The sequence below is a fragment of the Spermophilus citellus genome, assembly GCF_964194105.1.
Source record: "Spermophilus citellus genome assembly, chromosome: X".
NCBI lineage: Eukaryota > Metazoa > Chordata > Mammalia > Rodentia > Sciuridae > Spermophilus > Spermophilus citellus.
This window is the reverse complement of record NC_138190.1, coordinates 70,834,153-70,858,303: the sequence shown is the minus strand read 5'-3', so window position 1 is coordinate 70,858,303 and position 24,151 is coordinate 70,834,153. Positions and strand designations below refer to the sequence as shown.

The 24,151-nt window shown below is 36.0% G+C and overlaps 1 protein-coding gene across 9 annotated transcripts in view; it reads left to right on the top strand.

Annotated features, from left to right (window-relative positions):
• The window catches only part of EDA (ectodysplasin A), a 358,694-nt gene that overhangs the window by 277,475 nt on the left and 57,068 nt on the right, over positions 1 to 24,151 (top strand). For 8 of the 9 annotated variants that reach the window (XM_081276598.1, XM_081276596.1, XM_081276599.1 and 5 more), the window contains exon 2: positions 1,071 to 1,176. In XM_081276598.1, coding sequence (XP_081132724.1) covers positions 1,071 to 1,176 — 106 coding nt within the window. Of the gene's footprint in view, positions 1 to 1,070; positions 1,201 to 24,151 lie in introns of all 9 variants that reach the window. The other variant, XM_081276602.1, reaches the window with a different exon arrangement.

Sequence of the window (24,151 nt, the reverse complement as noted above, 5' to 3'; positions counted from 1 at the left end):
ACTCTGGAATTGTTCTTTTTGACACTAGAATAAAATGCAGATTCATTTTATTTCAGTTCATTCTTTTTTCAGTTTCAAACTAACCTATCTATTTTGATGATTAATTTTTATAATAGTAATAGTGAACATTTAGTGAGTGCATGTTACATGCTGATAAGTGCTGTGCTAATCCTACAACTGCTTTATGAGAAAGGAACTATTATCCCTATTTTCACATGAGGAAATTAAAGCTTATATGATTTGTCTAAGATTATACAGCTAGTAAGTTGTTGAGTCAGGATTATAATAATTCACAAATGAAACTTTGTTTTATTATGAGAGACAGTGATTACAAGACAGTAGAGGAACAAGTACCAAAATTAATCTTTCCTTTCCTAACCATCATATTTTATTAGGATATATTATTGTATGACAACTTAGTAGTGGAGGAGGGCAAGTAAACTTTTCCTTAAAAATTATTAAATAGGGTAAATAATCTACTTATTTACATGATCAAAATTATTTTTTTAGACTACAAGTGTTGTAGGAGTCTAAGAAAAAGAAGAAAATAATTTTTCACTTTGTTATGAGTAATTCCCACAGAGTGTTGACATACAGGGTACCTCAGTACCAAACCAAAGTACACCATAAACAGGAATATGACAAAATCAGAGGTCTACAATAATGAGGTCCAAAGAGGAGTAGCAAACTCAAGTCTAGTTCTGGGCAGGCATCATTATTAGTATATATGAGGAGAGTTAGAAATTTGGGGCTAGGCCCTCTGAACCCATGGACACTTGTGACCTGTTGTATCACTCACTAGATATTCAGGGAAGAAGAGAGGGGATTCAGAAATTAACTAAAATTTTATGCCTTTGTGGTTCAAACAATAATGGTATCAAAATTAAAAGCATTTGTATAATGCAGGACAAGATAGGGTCAGGCTTCAGACATGTTGACTTTAAAGTAAAGGCAGACCTTCTAATGAAAACTAGTTGCTTTTTGTGCTTTCGTTTTTTTTTTTTTTCTTTTAATGTTGGCTATGGCTGACTAGGGTCAACCTTTCACTCATTTACTTGTTATTTGCACAGATGGCCCTGCTGAATTTCTTCTTCCCTGATGAAAAGTCATACTCTGATGAGGAAAGTAGGCGTGTTCGCCGCAATAAAAGAAGCAAAAGCAGTGAAGGAGCAGATGGTAAGTCTACTCAGATGATCCTTTGTCACTTCTGAGTTATCTCTTAATAAAAACACCCTTCATCATCTCATATATTGTCCACAGATCCAAGGTCACAGAAAATTTCTCCAGCCTAATGTACCAAAATATCTTTGACATAGAACTGATATATACAAGGATCCTCCCTCCTCCAACTCCAAATACCTTCAGCACTTTCTCAGCATGTCTGAGAACCAAAGCAGCATTTGTGTCTCTCAATATCACCCTCCATAAGGACCTCCTCTGTCCTGGGGACATCCCACATCTTCTAGGGCCACCAAAAGGATTTGGTCATATTTTTGGAATTGACAGAGTGTTTCACCATGCTGACACTTACATAATTGCTTCATTCCAATAATAATCATATCAATGTTTATATCTGCTACTGTGTCCAAATCTAAAGCTTCTAGAACTAGTCTTTAAGTTCCTTCAGGATAAGAATTCATTTCTCTTTCTATAACCTCAGAATCTGGCTTCGTATCTGGCTCACTATTGGTGTTTGTAATGTAAGTTGGTGATGTTCACTGCCCCTTCACCAAAGCAGTGTGGTGTAATAGTTTTGAGTTAACTAGCAATGCATTTGGTGGGACATAACCAAATGCTGAGCTAGCTCCTGGGCAGGTTCTTTAAATCCTCTTATTTCAAAATTATCATGTGACAGAATGCTACCCCTTTGGCACAAGGGTTTATAGAATGCATAGTTCTGGGCTGCTGCAAAGCCATCTGGATTCAAAGACAGCATGTGTCTGGCTACATCTGCCAATGATATGTGTCTGGAGGGGGTTACAAAGCAATATGATTTTGTAAAGATGAAAATGAGATTTTTAAGCTGACATTTGTCAATGTGAGTAAGGGCCAGTGGTGAAGCAGTTCCAGAAGGTGGGAGTTGTTGAAGAGATGGGGCCAGGACTTTGTCAGCAGAGGTAAGAAGCAGAACTGGATGAAATCTGAAAAAGAACTCAGAATAAAGATCCTGTAATAAGAAGACAGAACAATAAGACAGGTAGGGTTTTCTAGTCAGTGAAGGTGTCAGCGGCAATAGGTCTTTTAATGGAGAACTGAACCAATAGGGCTGTACTCTAGAGCAGACAATTTACATACAATTGATGTTCAATTTCAAGTCCAAGAAACAAAAAGTAACCATTTTTTACCAACTTGTAGCCAGTTTCTTAGAAGCCTCTTGCTAAATAGAACCTGGGGACTGACAGTCATTATCCCTTTCATCTCATAATTATTCCATCTTCTGTTGCATGTAAATCACTCCATCTTTGGTTTTTCACCAGAGGCTCTTCCCCATACCACCAAATCCTTCATAATTCCTGGTTGCTGAGGAGAAAGAGATAAGAGTGAGCTTGTCTTTTACAGTCAGGATTGTCATTTATCCCTCTCCAAGTGGAAAGTCAAAGGGTTTGTAAGGTTTACCTCTTCATCTAACCTTTCACATTTTCTCTTTAAGAAGACAATTTCCTCCTTTTCCACTAATCACTTTATTTAAACCTGGCTACCAACATCTCTAATACTAATCTTCCTTAGAGTGTTTATTCTGTCTTGATACAAAACAGTTTCTCTCTCTGGTCAAGACCAAAGTTTCTCATTAATTTTTAGCACTTCTTATCTGCTTCCCTCCTGATCTGAATATCTACTTTGTGGTCACTCTGTGCCAATGACAAGTTTATCATGCCATCCATGTATTTTTAATTACTGAGTATAGCTGGGAGGAATCCAAACACACCTTAAGAGTTAGTGATATAGAATGCCTGAGGATCCTGGGATTTGATTGGTTGTTCAGCCTTTCACATGGGAGGCTATGTTACTATTTCTTATTTGTGATGAGTGGCCCAATGAGTTAAAATTGAATGAGCCAATCCAAATTTCCTCTTCTTTTAAACCATTTATGTTATCCTCCTGAATATATGCTATATTTATTCAATACATTCTTCAAATATTTGTTGAGTAAATTCAGCACCATATATACAGTAGAATAGAAATGCCATTTGAGTTTAATTTATGTTTGATTAACTTTTATATCCCCACTGCCTTGAAAAAGACCTGGCATATAATAGGCTTTCAATAAATACTTCTTTTTCCCCCAAGGAGCTTTACTTCTAGTGCATAGACAAACAATAAACAAAGTTGGTGATGATAAGTACCATGAAGAAAAATACAGCCAAGAAAAAGGATAAGAGAGCAATGGGGTATGCTGTAAGGGGATCAGGGATGGGCTCTGTGATAAGGGAACATAGGAGAAGAGACTTGAGTGAAATGAATGTCCAAGCCATGTGGATTTCTTGGGGAAGAAGAAACAAAATGCAAAAGCTCTGAAGCCCAGGAATGATATGTTCCAGAAAGATTAGAGAAAACAAGAGGGAGAGGGAGGGATGTAAGGTCAGAGGCCAAAATGTAACCTCTAATCTTATGGGCCATAAGGAGTCTGGCCTTTTATTCTGCATCAGATGTGGAACCACTGGAGGACTTTGAACGAAAGAGTGACAGGATTTGACTTGTGTTTTAACAGAGTTCTTCTGATTACTTCATTGAAAAGAGGTTCCAGAAGGACAGAAGCACGGAGAGTCATTAGGGAGAGAGTAATCCAGGTACAAGATGATGGTAGTTTAGACCAGGGTAGAGGTGGTTGGGTGGTAAGAAGTGTGATTGGATTCTAGAGAGATTTTTGAAGGAATGGATGACAGGATTTTCAGATGGATTAGAAAAAAAGATATGAGAGGCAGAGAAGAGTTTAGAATGACCCCAGGGTTTTGGATTTAAGGAACTAAATGAGTAGAATTGCCATTTCTGACATTTGGAAGAAGAGAAAAGGTGAAGTATAGAGGAATATGGGGAAAGAAGTAAGAATTTAATTACGTCCATTAAATTTGCCTATTAGCCCATTGGATGTATGTTTACATTGTACATCACTGTCTCAAGACAGTGAGCTGACTTGTATTCAAATAAAGGGCTTCTCATTGAAGAAGTTAGATTGTAAACTGTTCTGAACAGAGTAAGAGATGGTGATAGTAAATCAGAAAGGAGTAAGTAAGTTCCCCCCAAAAAACGAACAAACAAACAAAATATATGCTAAGGAGTTGAGGGAGTCTACCAGGCAGTAATTCTAAATCCACAAGTTACTTGATATGTTATAATAAAAATTTAGCTGTCCATCTCAAGTTTCATTACAAGTGTCAAAGAAAATATCATTTGTCTTGAAGAGTTAAGAAATGGTTTCAGGAAGAAAACGTTTTTCAAAGGTCAAAAATAGAAACACGTTTAAAAGAGAACAGGAAAAGTCAGTTCTAGTTCCATGTATTTTTTTATCTGTTACTGTCCTTTGATTCCACTTCAGTTCCTTCACTATTTTATTGATAACAAGCCTTCTAGACAGTAACAGAAGGAACACAAAGATGAATAAGGCCTCAGAGATACTTACAGCTTAGTAAAGGAGCAGACATTTATAGGCAACAGGTAAGAATGAAGCAAAGATGTTGAGAGCCACAGCTAAAAGGGGCCCCAGCAAACTTCCAGCTGCCAGCTGATTGGCTCCTCTGTGGTGATGCTCATTGAGCTGTTTCCCAGCCCTTTCAGACCACGGAGCTGCTCATTGGGGGACTTTTTTTGGCTCTGCACACGAGACCCAGCCAATCAGCCTCAAGAGCAGGAGGAGTGGGGGAGGTTGAGAGGCTTGTGGGAAGCCTGTGGTGGCAGTTGGGCTCTGAAGGTTTTTCCTGAGGAGCTGTGTGGTTTGGTGTGTGTGTTCTAAAAATAAAGTTCGTTTCTTCCCCAGCAAACTTCCAGCTGCCAGCACAAAGGTGGGGTGGTGAATTGGTTCCTGGCATTTTACCTAATATGAACCTGTGAATAGAAGACACTCAGACATTTATCAAATAAACGACTAAACAAACAAATGTGGGGTCTAGATTTTATATCTAAAAACTATAGTTATTAATCTTAACAATATCTGCCAGGCACAGTGGTTCACACCTGTAATCCCAGCTGCTCAGGAGGCTGAGGCAGGAGGATCGCAAGTTCAAAGCCAGCCTCAGCAAAAGTGAGGCACTGACAACTCAGTGAGACCCTGTCTCTAATAAAATATAAAATAGGGCTGGGGATGTGGCTCAGTGGTTGAATGCCCCTGAGTTCAATCCCCATACCAAAAAAAAAAAAAAAGCTTAATAATCTCTACTAATGCCTGGGAGAAAAAACATGAAATGGCTAATTAATAAAGAAAGAGGAAAGGATATGGTGACTATCAGGAACTTGCATGGGTTCACCCAGAATAAATCTGGCTGCAGAAGGCCATTTCTTTTTTTCAATGGATTATTTATTTAACTAGTTGATAGGAAGCATAGCATAGGCAGTCTAACTAGCCTTCACAAAAAAAGGTCGGTGGCTATGTTCAGGGTGTATCCAATATTTCTGGTCCCCCATTCAAGAATGATGGAATTCATTTCAGTTTCTCCTTTCAAATTACTCTATAAATGAAGGCATTGACCATCTAAGCAGGAGTCCCAAACACAGGGTTAGTTCCCCTCCATTATAAATCTTGGCACTTTATAACTTCAACTCCTAGAAAACAAGCGAATTTCTATTTCTTTTTTAAATCTTTTTCGTTAATTCAAAAAATAAATGACAGCGTATGAATTTCTGTTTCTTTACTACACATCTACCTTAAATTCATGGCTCTTGTCTTGGGTTGGTCAGAATTGATAGTTGCTAATTATATGAGGCCTTTTGGTAATTATTATGCAAGAAAAGCATGATCTCCTCTTCACATTGTGCTCAGTCACAACAATTCCAGAAAACTGTGGCAAGATTTCCTGCTGAGGTCCATCCTAGTGATATGTTTCTGAAGTAATATCAGCTCTAAGTGGCCTGCTTGGTCTCTCCTTCAGGCTACTCCATGAAATGTAGAACATATTCGGGAGGTCATAAGGTCTTGGAATCAGATAACATGAATCCTGAATTCCCAAGAAGGTAGTTTCCATATTTTACAAGTATTGTAAAAGCATCTGATCTTTTCCTGTAGAACTCTTCAAAAGTCAATCGAAATATTTTTATCTCTCCACACCCACCTGTCTCCAGTGTTTCTATCCTAATAAGGGAATAAAAGTGCAACACTGTATAATAGAAAAGGTACTGGACCAAGTTGCAATATATGGATCCTAGTCCTGATGCCCTTGCCACCTTACCACTCATGTGACTTTGGAGAAGTCATATCCCTCTGAGTATCAGTTTCTTTGTCTATAAAATAGAGATAATTAATGTGGCTTACCTCATGAGATTGTTGTATTAATCAAAATATTAGAAAATATTAGTATGCCAAAGTACTTCAGTAATCATTAATTGCTATTATTATAAAAAAAGAACAAATAGTATGGTGTCCCAGACATCTGGAGGCACTCATATATTCATTAATATATGGTCAACCATTATAATTTCTACACTTATGTTCTCTTTCAGCAGATTAACTATTTTTGTTCCTTCTGGTGCTATATAAGCCCATAGCAAGAAGACTTCAAGCCTCAAACTATGGCCTACCTCATCACAACAAATGGTCACATCTGCACATCTCTCTGTGTAGTCTCTTACTCTTTCTTGCTGGCTTATATAAGTGTCCCTTTTTAGTATCTCTCAGAATTTTTTCTTCACAGTTCTCTTTACTTTTGGACAGATCAAAAAACTTAGTATTCTTTTCTACCATTTTAAAAGTGTAAAGAGATAAATAAGATTGAAATATACCCTTTGTCCCTATTTCTTAAAAATAACAATGGAATGGGGGATAATTACAATTAAATTGATACAATGAACATGAAAGGCTATGGTGTCAAAGAAAATGTGTTCTGTCTGTACAAATGTTAGCTAGAATTAAGATTGTCCTCATTCTAGTATTGCTCTTCTATTTATTGCTTTTCAGTGAGACATCACTGTGCTATTACCAAATGAGAGACTAAAATCATTTTGAGAACTGATAGATTTTCTGTGGCTTGTTAACAATACAACATTAAAGCTTTTGAAAGTTTACCATGTGTGTAGACTTGAGGATGATTTTTTATTTCGGATGTAGAATCCCCAAGATTGCCTGAGGGTCATGGATGCCAACAGCTTAAGTGCCCAGAGGAGATCACTCTAGAAAGTGACTTTATATCAAATAAGACAATAAGTAAGCCAAAATGTCTTAGCTTGCTTATATACCAAAATACCTTTCAAGGCCATACTTTCATTGATGGAACTAGCCCTGCAGTAAATGTTCTCAACAGGCTATCAACACTGACACATGGTTCACAAGCATTTTTAGAATACCAAGTATTTTAGCCATGCACAGTGGCACACTTCCAGCAACTCAAGAGACTGAGGCAAGAGGATCACAAGTTTGAGGACAGTCTCAGCAATGTAGAGAGACCCTGTCTCAAAAAAAAAAAAAAAAAAGTTGAAGAGACTAGGGATGTATCTCATGATAAAGCCCCTGGGTTCAATCTCCAGCACCAAAAAACAAAATAACAACTATTTTAGAATATCTAGTAAGACATTGTGGTAGGCCTTTTATTGATATAGCTACCAATCTCCTGTTTCTTAGTACCTAAGGCCTAAATTGAACTAGGAATAGAGGTTAGTGAAAGTTTAAGCTGCTTAGCAATATTTATGGTTTTTTTAGTTACAAAAATAATACTCATTGGAACAACATTACAAGCAAGAGCTGAGCTGGGTGTGATGGTACAGACCTGTTTCACCAGTCACTAGGAAGGCTGAGGTGGGATGATCACTTGTGCCTAGGAACTCAGGACCACCATAGGCAACATAACATAACCCTATCAAAAAAGTAAATAAATAAGAAGGCAAAAAATACAGAATCAGGTAAGGTAAAATGGGAACATGCCATCTCAATTATAAAAGTGTCATAAAGGTAAGGCCTTTTGGCAGTATCTCTTACTTACCTAAAGGAGATGAAAGACCCAGTTGATCTGAGATTCTCTAAAGGTACTTCCACTCTGTCTCTATTTCAAGCTTCTTCTAGCTGTTTGTTTCTCAGTATTAAGGAGAGTGCTGAACTCTAAGTCAGAAGACATGGATTCTAATCCCAGCCCTGCCATTAGTAATTATAACAACAATCTTATTTCACTTCTCTCATCATAATTTTTTAAAAAAAGGTTACACTAGAATTAGTGATTCTCAACTATGGGGTAAGATATTCAAATCCATATAAGGAGTATTTTTCAAAATATACATACCCCTAAAAATTCTGACCATTCTACACCCCACTAAGGAAACTTTAGTAAGGTAGGTGCTGTTACTGATGAGAATATATCATATCCCTCAGATGCATTAGGATAAGAAAAAGATGTTGAACTACTGGAAAAGATGGTCTAATTGTTTCCTTTCAATTCTGATATAATTTGTTACTAACTATTCCTGATAGATGATGTCTGAATGATTAAATACTCAGGTTTTCAATTTGGATGGTCAATGAGCCTTTTCATTAGCATCCACGAGAAGGCTCAGTAAGGATTAAGAGCATGCAAATGATTTCAAGAAGTGAAGGCTAAGAATCTTAATCTGTTGGCTAAGTAGTGAAGTGTTAACTCCCTCATGTATGGCTTCTCAAAATATCATAAGCAATTATTGGTGTGTAGCTAGAAGATACCTGTCGGCTCTATAGTGTATTACTATGCAACTCTGCCTTACTTTGGATTTTACTTCTTGACCTGCTCAGTCTCTTTGGTCTGAAAGGTAAGGAACTACCACAGCTGCTTTGTTTTTTGTTTTGCACTCATTCATTTATTCAATGAATGTCACTAAGTACTACCTGATTTTGAATCACTGTTTATTGATGACTTCTCCAGACATTAAGGACACAGTGGTGAACATGATTAGACCCAACCTCATCAAACTCACAATGGATGATTTTGTGAGTGTTACAGTGGGGTAGGTACATGGTGCTATGAGGCACATGTTATCCATTCTACACTTGGGATGTCAGGGAAGGTCACCTAACGGGTAACATCTAAGCTGCAACATGAAAGATGCCAGATTTAGTGAGCCAAATGAATATCAGAGGGAAGAGTGCCCCTGGAAATACCTACAGAGAATATACATGTTAAAAGGCTTAGAATAAGAAGAGAGTTTGGCTCATTTAAATAATGGAAAGAAGTTTATATGGTTAGAATACAGAGATCCTAAAAGAAAGTGATGATAAATGAACTGGCCAACAGGGTTCAAATCATGCTGGACTTGAAATCCATTTTATGGAGCTTAGAAACTATCCTAAAGGCAATGGGGAAGCACAAGATCAATGTCAAGAATAGATTATATGGCTGATACCTTTAAATGCTAAATGCACATGATCTGAACCAGCAATTTCACTTCTATTTATAGATATACTCACACATGGAAAATCATTTGTCAACAAAGATAATCTTGCTGTACAAGTGGTAATAGCACAGGATTGGAAATAAATGCTCATTATTTAGGACCTGATTTAATGGATCATGAAAACCTGTAACTGGTAGTGTTGGTTGCTCTGGGCAAGAAACCGAATTTGGAGGCTGGGGTGGGAGGGAAATGACTTAATTTCCATGTTTTTTGACTTTTGAATTTCTGAACACATGTATGTTCTACAAATTTAAAATAAAGAAATAGATAAAAAATTTATTTTAAAATATAAATAAAATGACCATGATATGTATTTTTCTGCCAATACTGAAATACATTAGCAAAAATTTTATAATATAATAATGTTGTATGCTAATTAGGAGATAGAAAAATTCATATATATATTGCTGGAGAGGATATAAATTGTTACAATCATTTTGGATATTAATCCAACTCTCTAGTAGAATTAAACATTAGGATACATTTGATATAGCATTTACAGGTGAGGGAATCTATCTTATAAAAATGAGAATACAGAGTTGAGGTTGTGTATATAAGGATGTATAGTATAGCACTGTTGTAGGGGCACACGGAAGGATAACTCTAATACCTACAAGTAAGGAAATGGTCAAATTATGACATAGTCAAACTAGTAAATATTATGCAGCTATTAAAATGAATGAGAGATCTACATATGGATCTGAAGGAATGTCTATGTTTTATTGTTAGGTTTTAAAAAGGCAAATTTCAGAGTAATGTGTATGATTCCATTTTCATTAATGTAGGGAGTGATCCCTACAATGTTAATATATAAATGTAAAAATAACCTTGGAAAGAAGCATCAAATGATAATTACTGATTGCTTCAGATGGCAATTGGGTGGGAAGAGGTAACTATTATGTGGTTCTTTATGTAGTTCTATATTGTCTATCTTATTATAATAATCATGTGCTACTGTAATATGTAAAAAATTAAATAGTAGAGAAAATGGGAAGAAAAACATGGACTGAATGGGGCATGAGAGAAACAAAAGCAGTTGGGAGGCTGCTGCAACATGACACAAAGGGAATGATGGTGGCTAATCTAGGGTAGCAGCAATGGAGACCAAAGTAGACAGATGTACCTAATAAGTGGAAAATAAAAGGACTTGATTATTTGACTGAAGGGAGAAAAAGAGAATTCAAGGAAGCCACCTAGGTTTCTGACAACATGGTATTCTATTCACTGAGATAATGATCAGGGGAGGAATATATATGGTTTTAGACAGGTTGAGTTCCAGGTACCTCTGGAAAATTCAATAAGAGAAAACTTATAAGCAGTCTGAGATATGCATCTGAAACTCAGAAAAGAAACCTGGGCTGGAAATATAGATGTGGAGATCATTAACTATGTTAGAACTTTTGCAGTTGCAAGTGACAGATAGCTGCCTAAACTGGCTTAAGTTTAATTTTTTTTTTAAAAAGGAAGTGGTGGGATTTTTGACTCATTTAACTGCCAAGTCCCTAGTGAAGTTGGCTTTAAAACATGGCTTAACCTTGGGCTGAAATGATGTCATCAAGACTTTCTCAGCTCCGCTATCCTTTGACTTGGGCTCATTCTTTAGGCATGTTATACCTATAATGTGGAAAAGATAGCTAATCAGAGTTCTTAGGTTTGCATCTTCCCAACATAAACCCAGATGAAAGAGTATTCTTCATCCCTCCATTGAACTCAATAAAAAGGATGTTGTTGACAACGTTGGGGAGAGCAGTTTTAGTAGAGTGGCTGGAGCGGAAGGGTTCAGGAATAAACCAAACAAAGTAGAAAATAGCAAAATAAAAGGGAGGAAGAAAACAGAGTAAGAGCTAGAGATTTTTTTAAGCATCTGCTATTCACAAGGCACTGTGTTATAGTATATCCAGGGACACACACAAAAAGTATAATATCGTTCCTCAGTTCTGGAACCCAGGGGCTGCAAAATGGTGAGGCCAATTTGGAAAGCAGTATGGAGATTCCTGGGAAAGCTGGGAATGGATCCACCATTTGACCCAGCTATCGCACTTCTCAGACTATTCCCTGAGGACCTTAAAAAAGCGCTCTATAGGGATACGGCTGCATCAATGATTATAGCGGCACAATTCACAATAGCTAGACTGGGGAACCAATCTAGATGCCCCTCAATAGAAGAATAGATAAAAAAAAATGTGGCATCTATACACAATGGAGTATTATGCAGCACTAAGAAATGACAAAATCATAGAATTTGCAGGGAAATGGATGGCATTAGAGCAGATTATGCTAAGCGAAGCTAGCCAAGCCCTAAAAAACAAATGCCAAATGTCTGCTTTGATATAAAGAGAACAACTAAGAACAGAACAGGAAGGAAGAACATGAGGAAAAGACTACAGTAAACAAAGACGAATGGGGGGAGAGAAACGGAGAGAGAAGGGAAAGCACATGGAAATAGTAGGAGACCTTCAATGATACATAAAATTATAAGAGGTTATGAGGGGCAAGGGGGAGGGAAAAAAGGGAGAGAAATGAACAACAGCAGGGGAGGTAGAGAGGGAAGATGGGAGGGGAGGGGAGGGGAGGGGGGATAGTAGGGGATAGGAAAGGTAGCAGAATACAACAGTCACTAATATGGCAGTATGTAAAAATGTGATGTGTAACCGATGTGATTCTGCAATCTGTATCTGGGGTGAAAATGGGAGTTCAAAACACAATTTGAGTCAAATGTATGAAAGATGATATATCATGAGCTATGTAATGCTTTAAATAATCAATAAAAATAAAAATAAATAAAAAAATAAGAAAATCTTGTAAATAATTCACAAAGGTTATAAGTAGTGATATGGAGGTATGATAAGATTGCCATGGAAGTATGGAGGAGGGAACCACAGAATGGCCTAATACATTAAATATTTCTCTGAGGAGAAATACACAATGGCTGGCACATATTAAGGCATGCATAAATGAATGAATGAGGTGACATTTGAATTGGATTTTGGAAGATGAATGGGACTTTGATGAAGAGCAGTAGAAAGTTCATTTCTAACAAAAGAACAGCAAGGACAAAGGCTAACCAATCCCTTAGGTTTTCTGACTCTCCTCTTGGCATTGGAGACTTGGAATAAGAACTGAGTGGAATCAGAGCTATTGGGCAGAGAAAATGTGACAAGAGCCTGGAATAGCCTGAGGGGGCATATTTTCAAATGCTCCCTCAGGTACTTAATAAATGGCATTTTAATCCAAATTATCTTCACATCTTTCTCACTTCACTATGCCCTGCCTTTACCCTCCATACACATGAGAAATAAATGCTAGTAAAGCAGGCACAATTCTTCCTTGTTACTATAAGTTATAAGTGACACATAATGGTTCTTATTTTTTGCAGTTAATTCCCTGATCTTCTACTTACCAATCCCTGATTCAAGGGAGCAAAATACATTTAGACTCTTGACATAATTTAGAAGCATTATTTGATCCTACTTTCTTTCTTGTTCAGGACTCTTGGCTGACTTAGAAGACATAGATCCTAAGTTGTTAACACGTTCACAAATGGAGAGAGCTGTTTTTGAGATGGTAAAGAAGCAAGGATGAGCCTGCTCTTGTAGCTAGCTCAGTGGTAGAGCACTTGCCTGGCACATGTGAGGCCTGGGTTCTATCCTCAGTAGCACATAAAAAAAATGAAATAAAGGTATTGTGTCTATGTGAAACTAAAAATAAATTTAAAAAAGTAAAAATGAAAAAAAATGACAAGAATGTTTTGCTGCAGGCTTATGAATCTTGGCTGCATATTTTACCACTGTTCCTATGATATAGCCCTTTTAATGAACCTAGTGCTGTGATGCATTAGGTCAGTTGTTTAGGATCTACCTGTGCTGAACTCCATGTACTCAGTCAAGAGTCTAACCAACCTATGCTTTGTCACCTGGTACTGGAAAGAAGGTAGCATTGTGCAGATCTATTCTCCATATAGCAAAACAAGTCATAGGCATGGCCTACTGCCAGAAAGTTAGTAGTGTCATCTTTATAGATGAAATTCAGCACATCATTATCTTACATTGTGCCAGAAGAGCAGGAAGAAGATTGACTTGGTAATTCACTATGTTTTGATCCTAATCTGTTTAGAAATATGATTTCTTTAAAAGGAAATGGAAAAAGGAATGCGTTTCTCACTATAGCTTCACAGTATCTCCTGAGAGGATGTTCAGTTATTGTAAATACAGCAATTTGATTCTCCTTGAATTTCAGATAGATTTCATCTCTTTAAAAAAATAAACTACATTGAAATGATCAGGTTTTAAAGTATGAAATGCATGCTTCCAGAAATGGAATTTTATATTTCAAGTCACACGTTTAAATCTCTATTTTGTTCAAAAGAAAAAAAAAAACTCACATGAGTCTTAGAGAAATTGGTTCACGTGGTACGTTATTTTTACAAGTCATCTCCAAAGCTCTTTAAAAATATAAGTTTACATTGTATCCTATTTAAAGGTGAAAGGCATACTTGTGGTGCAAATATTTTATCTCAGAGGTCATCTTCACTCCCCACCCCTTAACACAATATGCAAAATCCAGAAGCTATCAGAAACAAGATGCAGATTTAGTGCAATAAAGCTCACCATGCGTGAATAAAGCATACATATAAGAAATAAAACAATCAGCAGATATCAACAAATAATCTTTCTGATCCTTAGTTTCTCTTTGAGACAGCTTGGAATAAGGAAAGAGCATAGAATTTAACACCACACCAATTTGATTTCAAATCCAAGCTCTACTTTTAATGGTTTGGCCTTGGCAAGTCATATGACCTCTCTCAGCTTGAGTTTTCTCATTATATTAAGATAAGGTGCTCAATAATTAATAATTATTAATATCAACTGTAAAGTAAGAATAGTACCAACATATATGCTTTTTAAGTTATGGGTAGAATAAATGAGAATACTTTTGGTTTCAAATGTCACAGTCTCTTAGCCACTTGATACTTAAGAAGCTATCCTGCTTTTCTCACAGAACTGTGATCATCAAAAGAGATAATAAATTCTAAAACACTTAGAAAAATATGAAGTGGTGCTCAAGATTAAGGGGAATTCTTTATTTTAAATAAAGCTTGTCTTAAGAGTTTTATTTTACTTCCCCTCTAGTGAATTAAAAAATAAAGAATAAAAATCTGATTTCACGGGCTTGGGAGGTCGCTCAGTGCTAGAGCACTTACCTAGCATGTGTGAGGCCCTGGGTTTGATCCTCAGCACCAAAAAACAAAACAAAACAAAACAAAAAAAGAATTGTAAAAATAAAGAACTGGATCTCACAATCTGCCATTACTATTGATAATTTAGTTGTTACCTCGGGTTTTGTCCATCATGCAGAATCTTAAGTTTAGAAAATAAAATATAATTATTTTTGCATTCTCTAGTTATTCATAGTTTTTTTTTTATCTGCAACCATAAATATTCCAAACATTGCCTAAAACCCCAAAGGTAGGGAGAATGGAAAAATCCTATGCTCTGTAAACAAATTATCTACCCCAATGACAAATTATTCTACCCCAATGACAAAGGAATGGCATCACTCTCACAAGGCCTATTGGGGTAGTGTTTTATATAGCAAATAAAGACTACTTACTAGCATTTGGAATGGGAGAAGGGCTCCACTAGATGCAAGAAAACTGATACTCTAAGAATATACATTTAGTAGTGTGAAGAACCAAAAAATTCTGAAAACTAGAAAAGTGAAGTGATTTGGGACCATTAATATAGGGATTCTCTGTATATCTTGATGGATGCTGAGAGCATCTCACTGTATGATCCATTATGCAGTAAAGGATTTTCTTTCTTCTTTCTTTCTGTTTTTCTGTTTTTCTTTTTCTTGTACTGATGTTGAACCCAGTGGTAATTTACCACTGTGCTACACCCCCAGCCCCCTCTTTGTTTCAAATTTGGAGACAGGTTCTCACTAAGTTGTTTAGGGCTCTACTAAATGGCTGATGCTGACCTCGAATTTGTGATCCTCCTGTATCAGCCTCCAGAATCACTAGAATTGCAGGCATGCACCACTGTATAGTATGGTGACTCTTAGCCCTCAGTTAGACAGCTATATCTCATATGATAAGACAGGAAAGTCTCAAAACATTTTAGAAATATTTCTGTCAGATTTCAAAGTTTGCTGTTAATAGTTTGCTTCAATTACCCAGTAAACTCATTTCTGTGGAACCTCTTACATGGTATCAAGTAAATGAAGTGTTAAACTATGTATAAATCTACTAGGTGAGTACTATAGAACATTGCAATTAGAAATCTGAGCTATAGCTTTTAAACCAACTCTACTAGAAGCTATATTAATGATTCTGTAACACATTCTAAAGTATTTCATAAGGATTTTGGAAATTCAGGTTAAAATCCAAATATGCTAAGCATAAAGATGAACCAGGACATAATTTAATAATTCCTGATGCCAGATGTATGTCAGAATCTTATATGACCTTAAGAATATCATTTATGAACATAAATCATTGGTCAAAACTGTATATGAAAATATTGAAGATTGGATTGAATATGATCTGAGTTGGAGAGTTCACCCACTAACTTAGAGTTAGTCAACTCCTATGTCATTTCACAGAGTACTGTGAGAGTCCAGTGAAATGATGTCTGTGCAAAGGATATGCGAACTGTAAAGTGATGTGAAAATTTAAAGTATTATTTCTCCTAAAAGTTGAATACAGGAAAAATGGTTTATAAGAGTTAATTGGCAGTGGCTAGGGAGGCTGAAGCAAGAGGATCATGAGTTCAAAGCCAGCCTCAACAACCTAGCAAGGCTCTAAGCAACTCAGACCCTGTCTAAATAAATTACAAAAAAGGGCTGGGTTAAGTGTCCCTGGGTTCAATCCAGGTACCAAAAAAGAAAGTTACTTGGTTTGATAATTTCAAAGAAGTAGGGGATTACATATTTTTAAAAAAGTCAAGCTGGGCCTAATGGCACATGCCTGCAATCCCAGGGACTCAGGAAGCTGAGGCTGGAGGATGGCAAATTCAAGGCCATCCCCAGCAACTTAGTGAGGCCTTCAGCTATTCCGTGAGACCCTGTCTCAAAATTAAAAAAAAAAAAAAAAAAGAACTGGGATGTAGCTCAGTGGAAAAGCGCCCTTGGGTTTACTCCACACTTGAGAGAGAGAGAGAGAGAGAGAGAGAGAGAGAGAGAGAGAGAGAGAGAGAGAAAAGAAAAGAGAACATGCCGTGGGATATCAAACATAGAGCATATCAAGGAATACTTTTTCATTTTATTTTTTATTGATACATAATATTTGTACATATTTATTAGGTACAATGTGATATTTTGATTGATGTATACTCTGGGTAATGATTAAATCAGGGTAATTAGCATATCTACCACCCTAAATGTCTGTCATTTCTTATGGTGATTATGTTTAATATCTTTTTTCTAAATATTTTGAGATATATATCATTGTTAAATATATTTCTCCAAGTGTACCATAGAACACAAGAACTTATTTCTCCTAACTAGCTATGATTTGGACCTATTGACAAATCTTTCTCCCCATCACCCCTCTCACCTAATCTTCCCAGTTTCTGGTAATCACTTTTCTATACTCAACTTCTGAAATCAACATTTGTAGATTTCTCATGTGAGTGAAGTCATGAAGTTCACATTCTCACCGCTAACCCTAATCCATCCTTCCAAGATCCAGCTCAAAGCTTCATGCTTTATAGTGGCCTTAACAAACTTCTAAAATCCAAATAGCTCATCTTCATAGTTTAACATTGTAAGAGACAGCCAGTATACAAAGTCTATGAAGCCACAAAGAGTTGACTATAGGGCAAATAGTGGGTAACTCATGAGAAATTGAGGGAAGAAATGTTGTAAATGTTTGTTTATAAGGGAACAACCTTTCAGCTATTTCTAGTTGCATTCTTGTACCAAGGTACTGTCTCCAAAGGGCAATACTGTATAATATACATGATGTTTCATTTTCATATTTAAACACAAATGAAGAAATAAAATTATATTGTAATTTATCATCACATATTTATTATTTCCCTTTCATTCTACAAATTTTTTACTTCTTGACTGTTTAGGTATAGTGTGGTGCTTTTGACCTTTTATTGGCATAATACATGGTTTGTATAACATTCATATGTGGTCCCTAGGGATCTGTACATTTTTCTAGCACACTGGCCATAACTAGGCCTTTTTTTCCCCTGGTTAAAAAAAAAATCTATCAGAATGCAAATGAGAGTTATGCCATTATAGTTTATTAGTTTTTATTTAAGTAAATCATTGTTGACCTTAAGTACTTTGTAACAGGGGCTGGGGATGTGGCTCAAGCGGTAGCGCGCTCGCCTGGCATGCGTGCGGCCCGGGTTCGATCCTCAGCACCACATACCAACAAAGATGTTGTGTCCGCCGAGAACTAAAAAATAAATATTAAAAATTCTCTCTCTCTCTCTCTCTCTCTCTCTCTCTCTCTCTCTCTCTCTCTCCTCTCTCACTCTCTCTTTAAAAAAAAAAGTACTTTGTAACAGTATTTACAACACACTTCAATATACTGCAGTTATAAATCACTGCAGCAGTAAAATGGACTTTGTTTTCACATTTGGGGACATGGGTTCAAGTCGTAGGTTTGCCACTTATTTCCTGTGAAACTTTGAACATGCTTATTAATCTCTCAGCCTCGGATTCTATAAAATGGAAATATCTTAATAAATTGGCAAATAGTAATATCTACTTCACTGGGTTTCTGTGGGGATTAAATGCAATGTTATTTTGAGTTCTCATAGTGTAAAATTCTGGAAAATCTGAGTTCTGTATTCCCAAACATACCTATATATTTCTCCTTTCTCTCATTGCCAGCCCCTTGGCTTAGGCTTTGAATTACCTATCGATTTGTCTCCTTCCTGACCTTAAATTCCTCAGCTTTTTTTTTGCTTTGGAATTATTCCCTTGTAGTTGATCCACTAACAGGCTCAGATTCACATTTTTTCCATTAGAACCAGCTAGGCTAAGTCCTAATTCCTAGAGGTGTTTCTTATTGTGGCCATGGTGATGAATTTAAATGTAGTCTGGGACATTAGAAAATAAAACCTCCTATTTCAGAATTTTTAATCTTTCCCCCACTCCCAGATGAGATATCTCTCTCTCTCTCTCTCTCTCTCTCTCTCTCTCTCTCTCTCTCTCTCACACACACACACACACACACACACACACACACCAAAAGTCAGTCTCTTTGGCCTTTCCAGTACCTTCATTAATTATTTGCCTGCACATAGCTCAATACAGAAAGACAGCCAAGGGGATGCAGAGGAACGGAATTGACCACCAAAAACAAAACAAGGGCCAGGCGTGGTGGTGCATGCCTGTAATCCCAGCAACTCAGGAGGCAGAGGCAGGAGGATCATGGGGTTCCAAGCCAGCCTCAGCAAAATCAAGGTGCTAAGCAACTCAGTGAGGGCCTGTCTCTAAATAAAACATAAAAAGGGCTGGAGAAGTAGCTCAGTGTTAAAGTGCCCTGGGTTAAATTCAAAGGACCAAAAAAAATCAAATAAATAGATACAGATTACATGCTCAAATTAAAATATTTTATATATATTGGGTTAAGTGAAATATTAAAAATAATTTCATCTGATTCTTTTTATTTTTAATATGGCTAACAGAAAATTTAAATTATATATGTGGTAGAAATTTGTAACTTACATTATATTTTTATTCCACAGTGGTGGTACAGGTTGAGGATTCCTAACCCAAAAAACTGAGATCCAAAATTCTCCAATTTGAGCACCTATATGATGCCACAAATATAATGATTCAGTGTACTCAAACATAGTTTCAGCTGCAAAATTATAAAATACTGTATAAAATTACCTTCTGTTTTTGTATAAAGTGTATATAAAACATAAATGAATTTTGTGTTTAGATTCCAGTCCTATCCCCAAGATATCTCATTATGTGTATACAGATATTCCAGGATCTGAAAAAAAAATCCAAAATGCGAAATGCTTCTGGTCCCAAGCATTTCAGATAAGGAATATTTATTCAACCTGCATGAGAATTCTACAGCACTGCTCTTTATACATATTCCCAGTTATTATCAGAGTTAAAGCTATTTAGTTTATCTTTTTAGGCTTAATAATTCTAATTTATTTTATTTTGGGGCTTCTGTAGCTTTAATTAAAAATTTTAATGAATACAAAATAATGCATGCTCCTTCTAAAACAGAATTAAGTATTAGAGAAATTTATGATATAACAGAGGGAAAGTAGCACTGTGATATCAGTTCCCGGACATAGGCACTATTAACCATAAGTAGATTTTCTAGGTGTGTGTGTTTTTAAAGTATTAGAATCTGAGTCAGAATTGTCCCTGTTCTTTGCTTTCTCTGATACCAGAGAAGTAATGGAAGGTCATGGCTCAATGTTTGTGTCAAACAGAGAGCTAAAGTAGTGATTCCCACCTCTGGAGTTACAATACTCTATGGTTAGTTGGAGTTTAGATTTCTTTTCCTGGGCTAATCTCTCCCCTCCCTCTAGGAAGTGCCATTTGACATGTTTGTACTAAAAGCTAAATAAAACTGAAATTAATGTTTGAAGAATTTCCTGATACCCCTTGGAAAAAATTTAGAGACCAATGTGATGTTGTAAAACCAGAACTAAGAATTACTGTTTCAGTGCATTGATCTCCTACAAAGTACCTGATCATTTCTCCCAGTGGGTATAAAATAGGCTTCTGATGAGAGTATAACAATTTGGAGAAAACAAGATGCATCCATTTCTCTTCAGTCATAGGTTTATTTCTATTCTTAGGAAGTCATTTAATGGAGTTAGCTGTAAGGGGTGGGGGGTAAAACAGAATCCAAAGGTCAGATTTGGATTATGTGCAAGAACTTGAAACTTCTTTCCAAATTGCCTGAGGCTCTGTATCAAAATCATTAAGAGAGAAATAGTGATTTTTTTCAAGCTTTGGGCTAAGTGCCATGAAAATTACAGAAGCTATTTTCTTTGTTCACATTATTGATTGACAAATTTAAAGATTTTCGGATAGCATTTGTTGAATAGCCACCAAAGAGTTTGTCATTTTTTCCTTCTTTTCCTTTCAGTGAAATGAATTCTTCATTCAACATCATATTCTTGGGAAAGATACCAGTGGATTTTTAAATGGTATTCTATATGTTCTTAGATCCTGCATTGGTTTAAACCTACCAGAGAAAAATAAATACAAACTGTTCTTTTACTGCTATTCTAATTAGAATCTCTTTCCTTTCCCTTATTTAGGGAAATACAAGACTAAGCTATGCATTCTAAGCAAGGCTTTTTCTGAAATTAACTCATTGTTCAAGGCCATTCTATCAACCCTCAAGTCTGTTATAATTTTTCTTCTAAATCTAACCCTATTTACTCCTCAATGTTAGTTTGTCTGTTTCTCTCCTGGTCATGTTTGTCTTGTCTTCTCCTATCAGATTGGCAGTTCCTAGGGGTAAGAGGTCTAATTCCAAAGTAGTATAATATACATGTTCCAGAAAATACTTATTAACAGAATTGTTATCAAGAACCCATTTGCACCAAGCGCTTCCTAGGTTTATTTTATTTTATTTTTTTAATTACATTAATGTTTTTATTTTTTCCATATTTTATTGGTGTACATAATTATGGGCATTAATATATTTTTATTTTTTTTAATTTATATTGTTGGTTGTTCAAAACATTACATAGGTCTTGACATATCATATTTCACACTTTGATTCAAGTGGGTTATGAACTCCCATTTTTACCCCATATACAGATTGCAGAATCACATCGGTTACACATCCATTGATTTACATATCGCCATACTAGTGTCTGTTGTATTCTGCTGCCTTTCCTATCCTCTTCAACAAAGTACAGCATCCCTTTATGTTCAAAACTCTAGAAAAACTAGGGATAACAGGAACATACCTCAATATTGTAAAAGCAATCTATGCTAAGCCTCAGGCTAGCATCATTCTGAATGGAGAAAATTTGAAGGCATTCCCTCTAAAATCTGGAACAAGACAGGGATGCCCTCTCTCACCACTTCTGTTCAACATAGTTCTCGAAACTCTGGCCAGAGCAATTAGACGAAAGAAATTAAAGGCATAAAAATAGGAAAACAAGAACTCAAATTATCACTATTTGCAGATGACATGATTCTATAACTAGCAGACCCAAAAGGGTCTACAAAGAAACTATTAGAGCTAATAAATGAATTCAGCAAAGAGGCAGGATATAAAATCAACACGCACAAATCAAAGGCATTCCTGTATGTCAGAGACAAATCCTCTGAAATGGAAATGAGGAAAAACACTCCATTCACAATATCCTCAAAAAAATATAATAAAATACTTGGGAATCAACCTAACAAAAGAGGTGAAAGACTTATACAATGAAAACTACAGAACCCTAAAGAGAGAAATAGAAGAAGATCTTAGAAGATGGAAAAATATACCCTGTTCATTGATAGGCAGAACTAACATCATCAAAATGGCGATATTACCAAAAGTTCTCTATAGGTTTAATGCAATGCCAATCAAAATCCCAACGGCCTTTCTTGTAGAAATAGAGAAAGCAATCATGAAATTCATATGGAAAAATAAAAGACCCAGAATAGCAAAAACAATGCTAAGCAGGAAGTGTGAATCAGGCGGTATAGCGATACCAGACTTCAAACTATACTACAGAGCAATAGTAACAAAAACAGCATGGTACTGGTACCAAAACAGGCGGGTGGACCAATGGTACAGAATAGAGGACACAGAAACCAATCCACAAAACTACAACTTTCTTATATTTGATAAAGGGGCTAAAAGCATGCAATGGAGGAAGGATAGCATCTTCAACAAATGGTGCTGGGAAAACTGGAAATCTATATGCAACAAAATGAAACTGAATCCCTTTCTCTCACCATGCACAAAAGTTAACTCAAAATGGATCAAGGAGCTTGATATCAAATCAGAGACAAGGCATCTGATAGAAGAAAAAGTTGGCTACGACCTACATACTGTTTAATAAGAATAAGGAAACAAATCTTTACTCCACACACTTCAGATAGAGCCCTAATATCCAGAGTATACAAAGAACTCAAAAAATTAGACAATAAGATAACAAATAACCCAATCAACAAATGGGCCAAGGACCTAAACAGACACTTCTCAGAGGAGGACATACAATCAATCAACAAGTACATGAAAAAATGCTCACCATCTCTAGCAGTCAGAGAAATGCAAATCAAAACCACTGTAAGATACCATCTCACTCCAGTAAGATTGGCAGCCATTAGGAAGTCAAACAACAACAAGTGCTGGCGAGGATGTGGGGAAAAGGGTACACTTGTTCATTGTTGGTGGGACTGCAGATTGGTGCGGCCAATTTGGAAAACAGTATGGAGATTTCTTGGAAAGCTGGGAATGGAACCACCATTTGACCCAGCTATTCCCCTTCTCGGTCTATTCCCTAAAGACCTAAAAAGAGCATACTACAGGGACACTGCTACATCGATGTTCATAGCAGCACAATTCACAATAGCAAGACTGTGGAACCAACCTAGATGCCCTTCAATAGACAAATGGATAAAAAAAAATGTGGCATTTATACACAATGGAGTATTACTCTGCATTAAAAAATGACAAAATCATAGAATTTGGAGGGAAATGGATGGCATTAGAGCAGATTATCCTAGGTTTATTTTATGCTAATCATGCTTCTCATTAAGCCATGGGTATACATTACATGGTAAACTTTTTCAGAGGATACATAAAGATAAATTGGAGTTAGAAAAAAATAGACAGTCTACAAAAATCTTAGGTATCAATAGCCCTTTTATATATTTACATGGTTTTTGTTTGCTTCTGCTGTGCAAAAATATGCTCACTTTATAAAGTATTGTGTGATCTTATTAAAAGAATGATAGGTTAAACAGAGCATTTTGGTGGAAACACAAAGGTATTGACCAGATCAGTATATCCAAAATATATCAGATGGTAGAGCATTTGCCTAGAATGTGTGAGGTCCTGTGTTTGATCCTCAACAGTACCAAAAAGAAGAAACATATCAGAAAGTGCTTTGTAAATTAAATGTATAAATATGAGGTTCTTCAGATATGATTATGTTTGCAGATACAATATTCAAAAGAACATTTATTTCCTAACTTTCCTTATAGTTTGAAGATATAGACAAAAATTGCTTTGACCTTTGTCAGTATAGTCAAAAATGCCAACCTTTACACACAAATGTATTTTATTTGAGAAAAAATATTATCTCTTTTAATATTTCTTAAAAATTAAAACAAAACATTTTACTAAAAACTAAACAGAAAAATATTATTACTTATGATAAACAAACAGTAAAATTGGAAGGCACCTAATTATAATGATGAATGTTATAATCTTTATTATTTTCTTTTTAGACTTTTTGAAATCAGACAATAAATTTATATATTTATGGGGTAGAGTGTGGTGTTTTGATCTATATATACATTAAAGAAAGATTCAGTCAAGCTGATTAATATATCTATCATATCAACTTACCATTTTTGTGGTGAGAATGTTAAAAATCTATGTTAGCAGTTTGGAAACATAATACACTTTTAT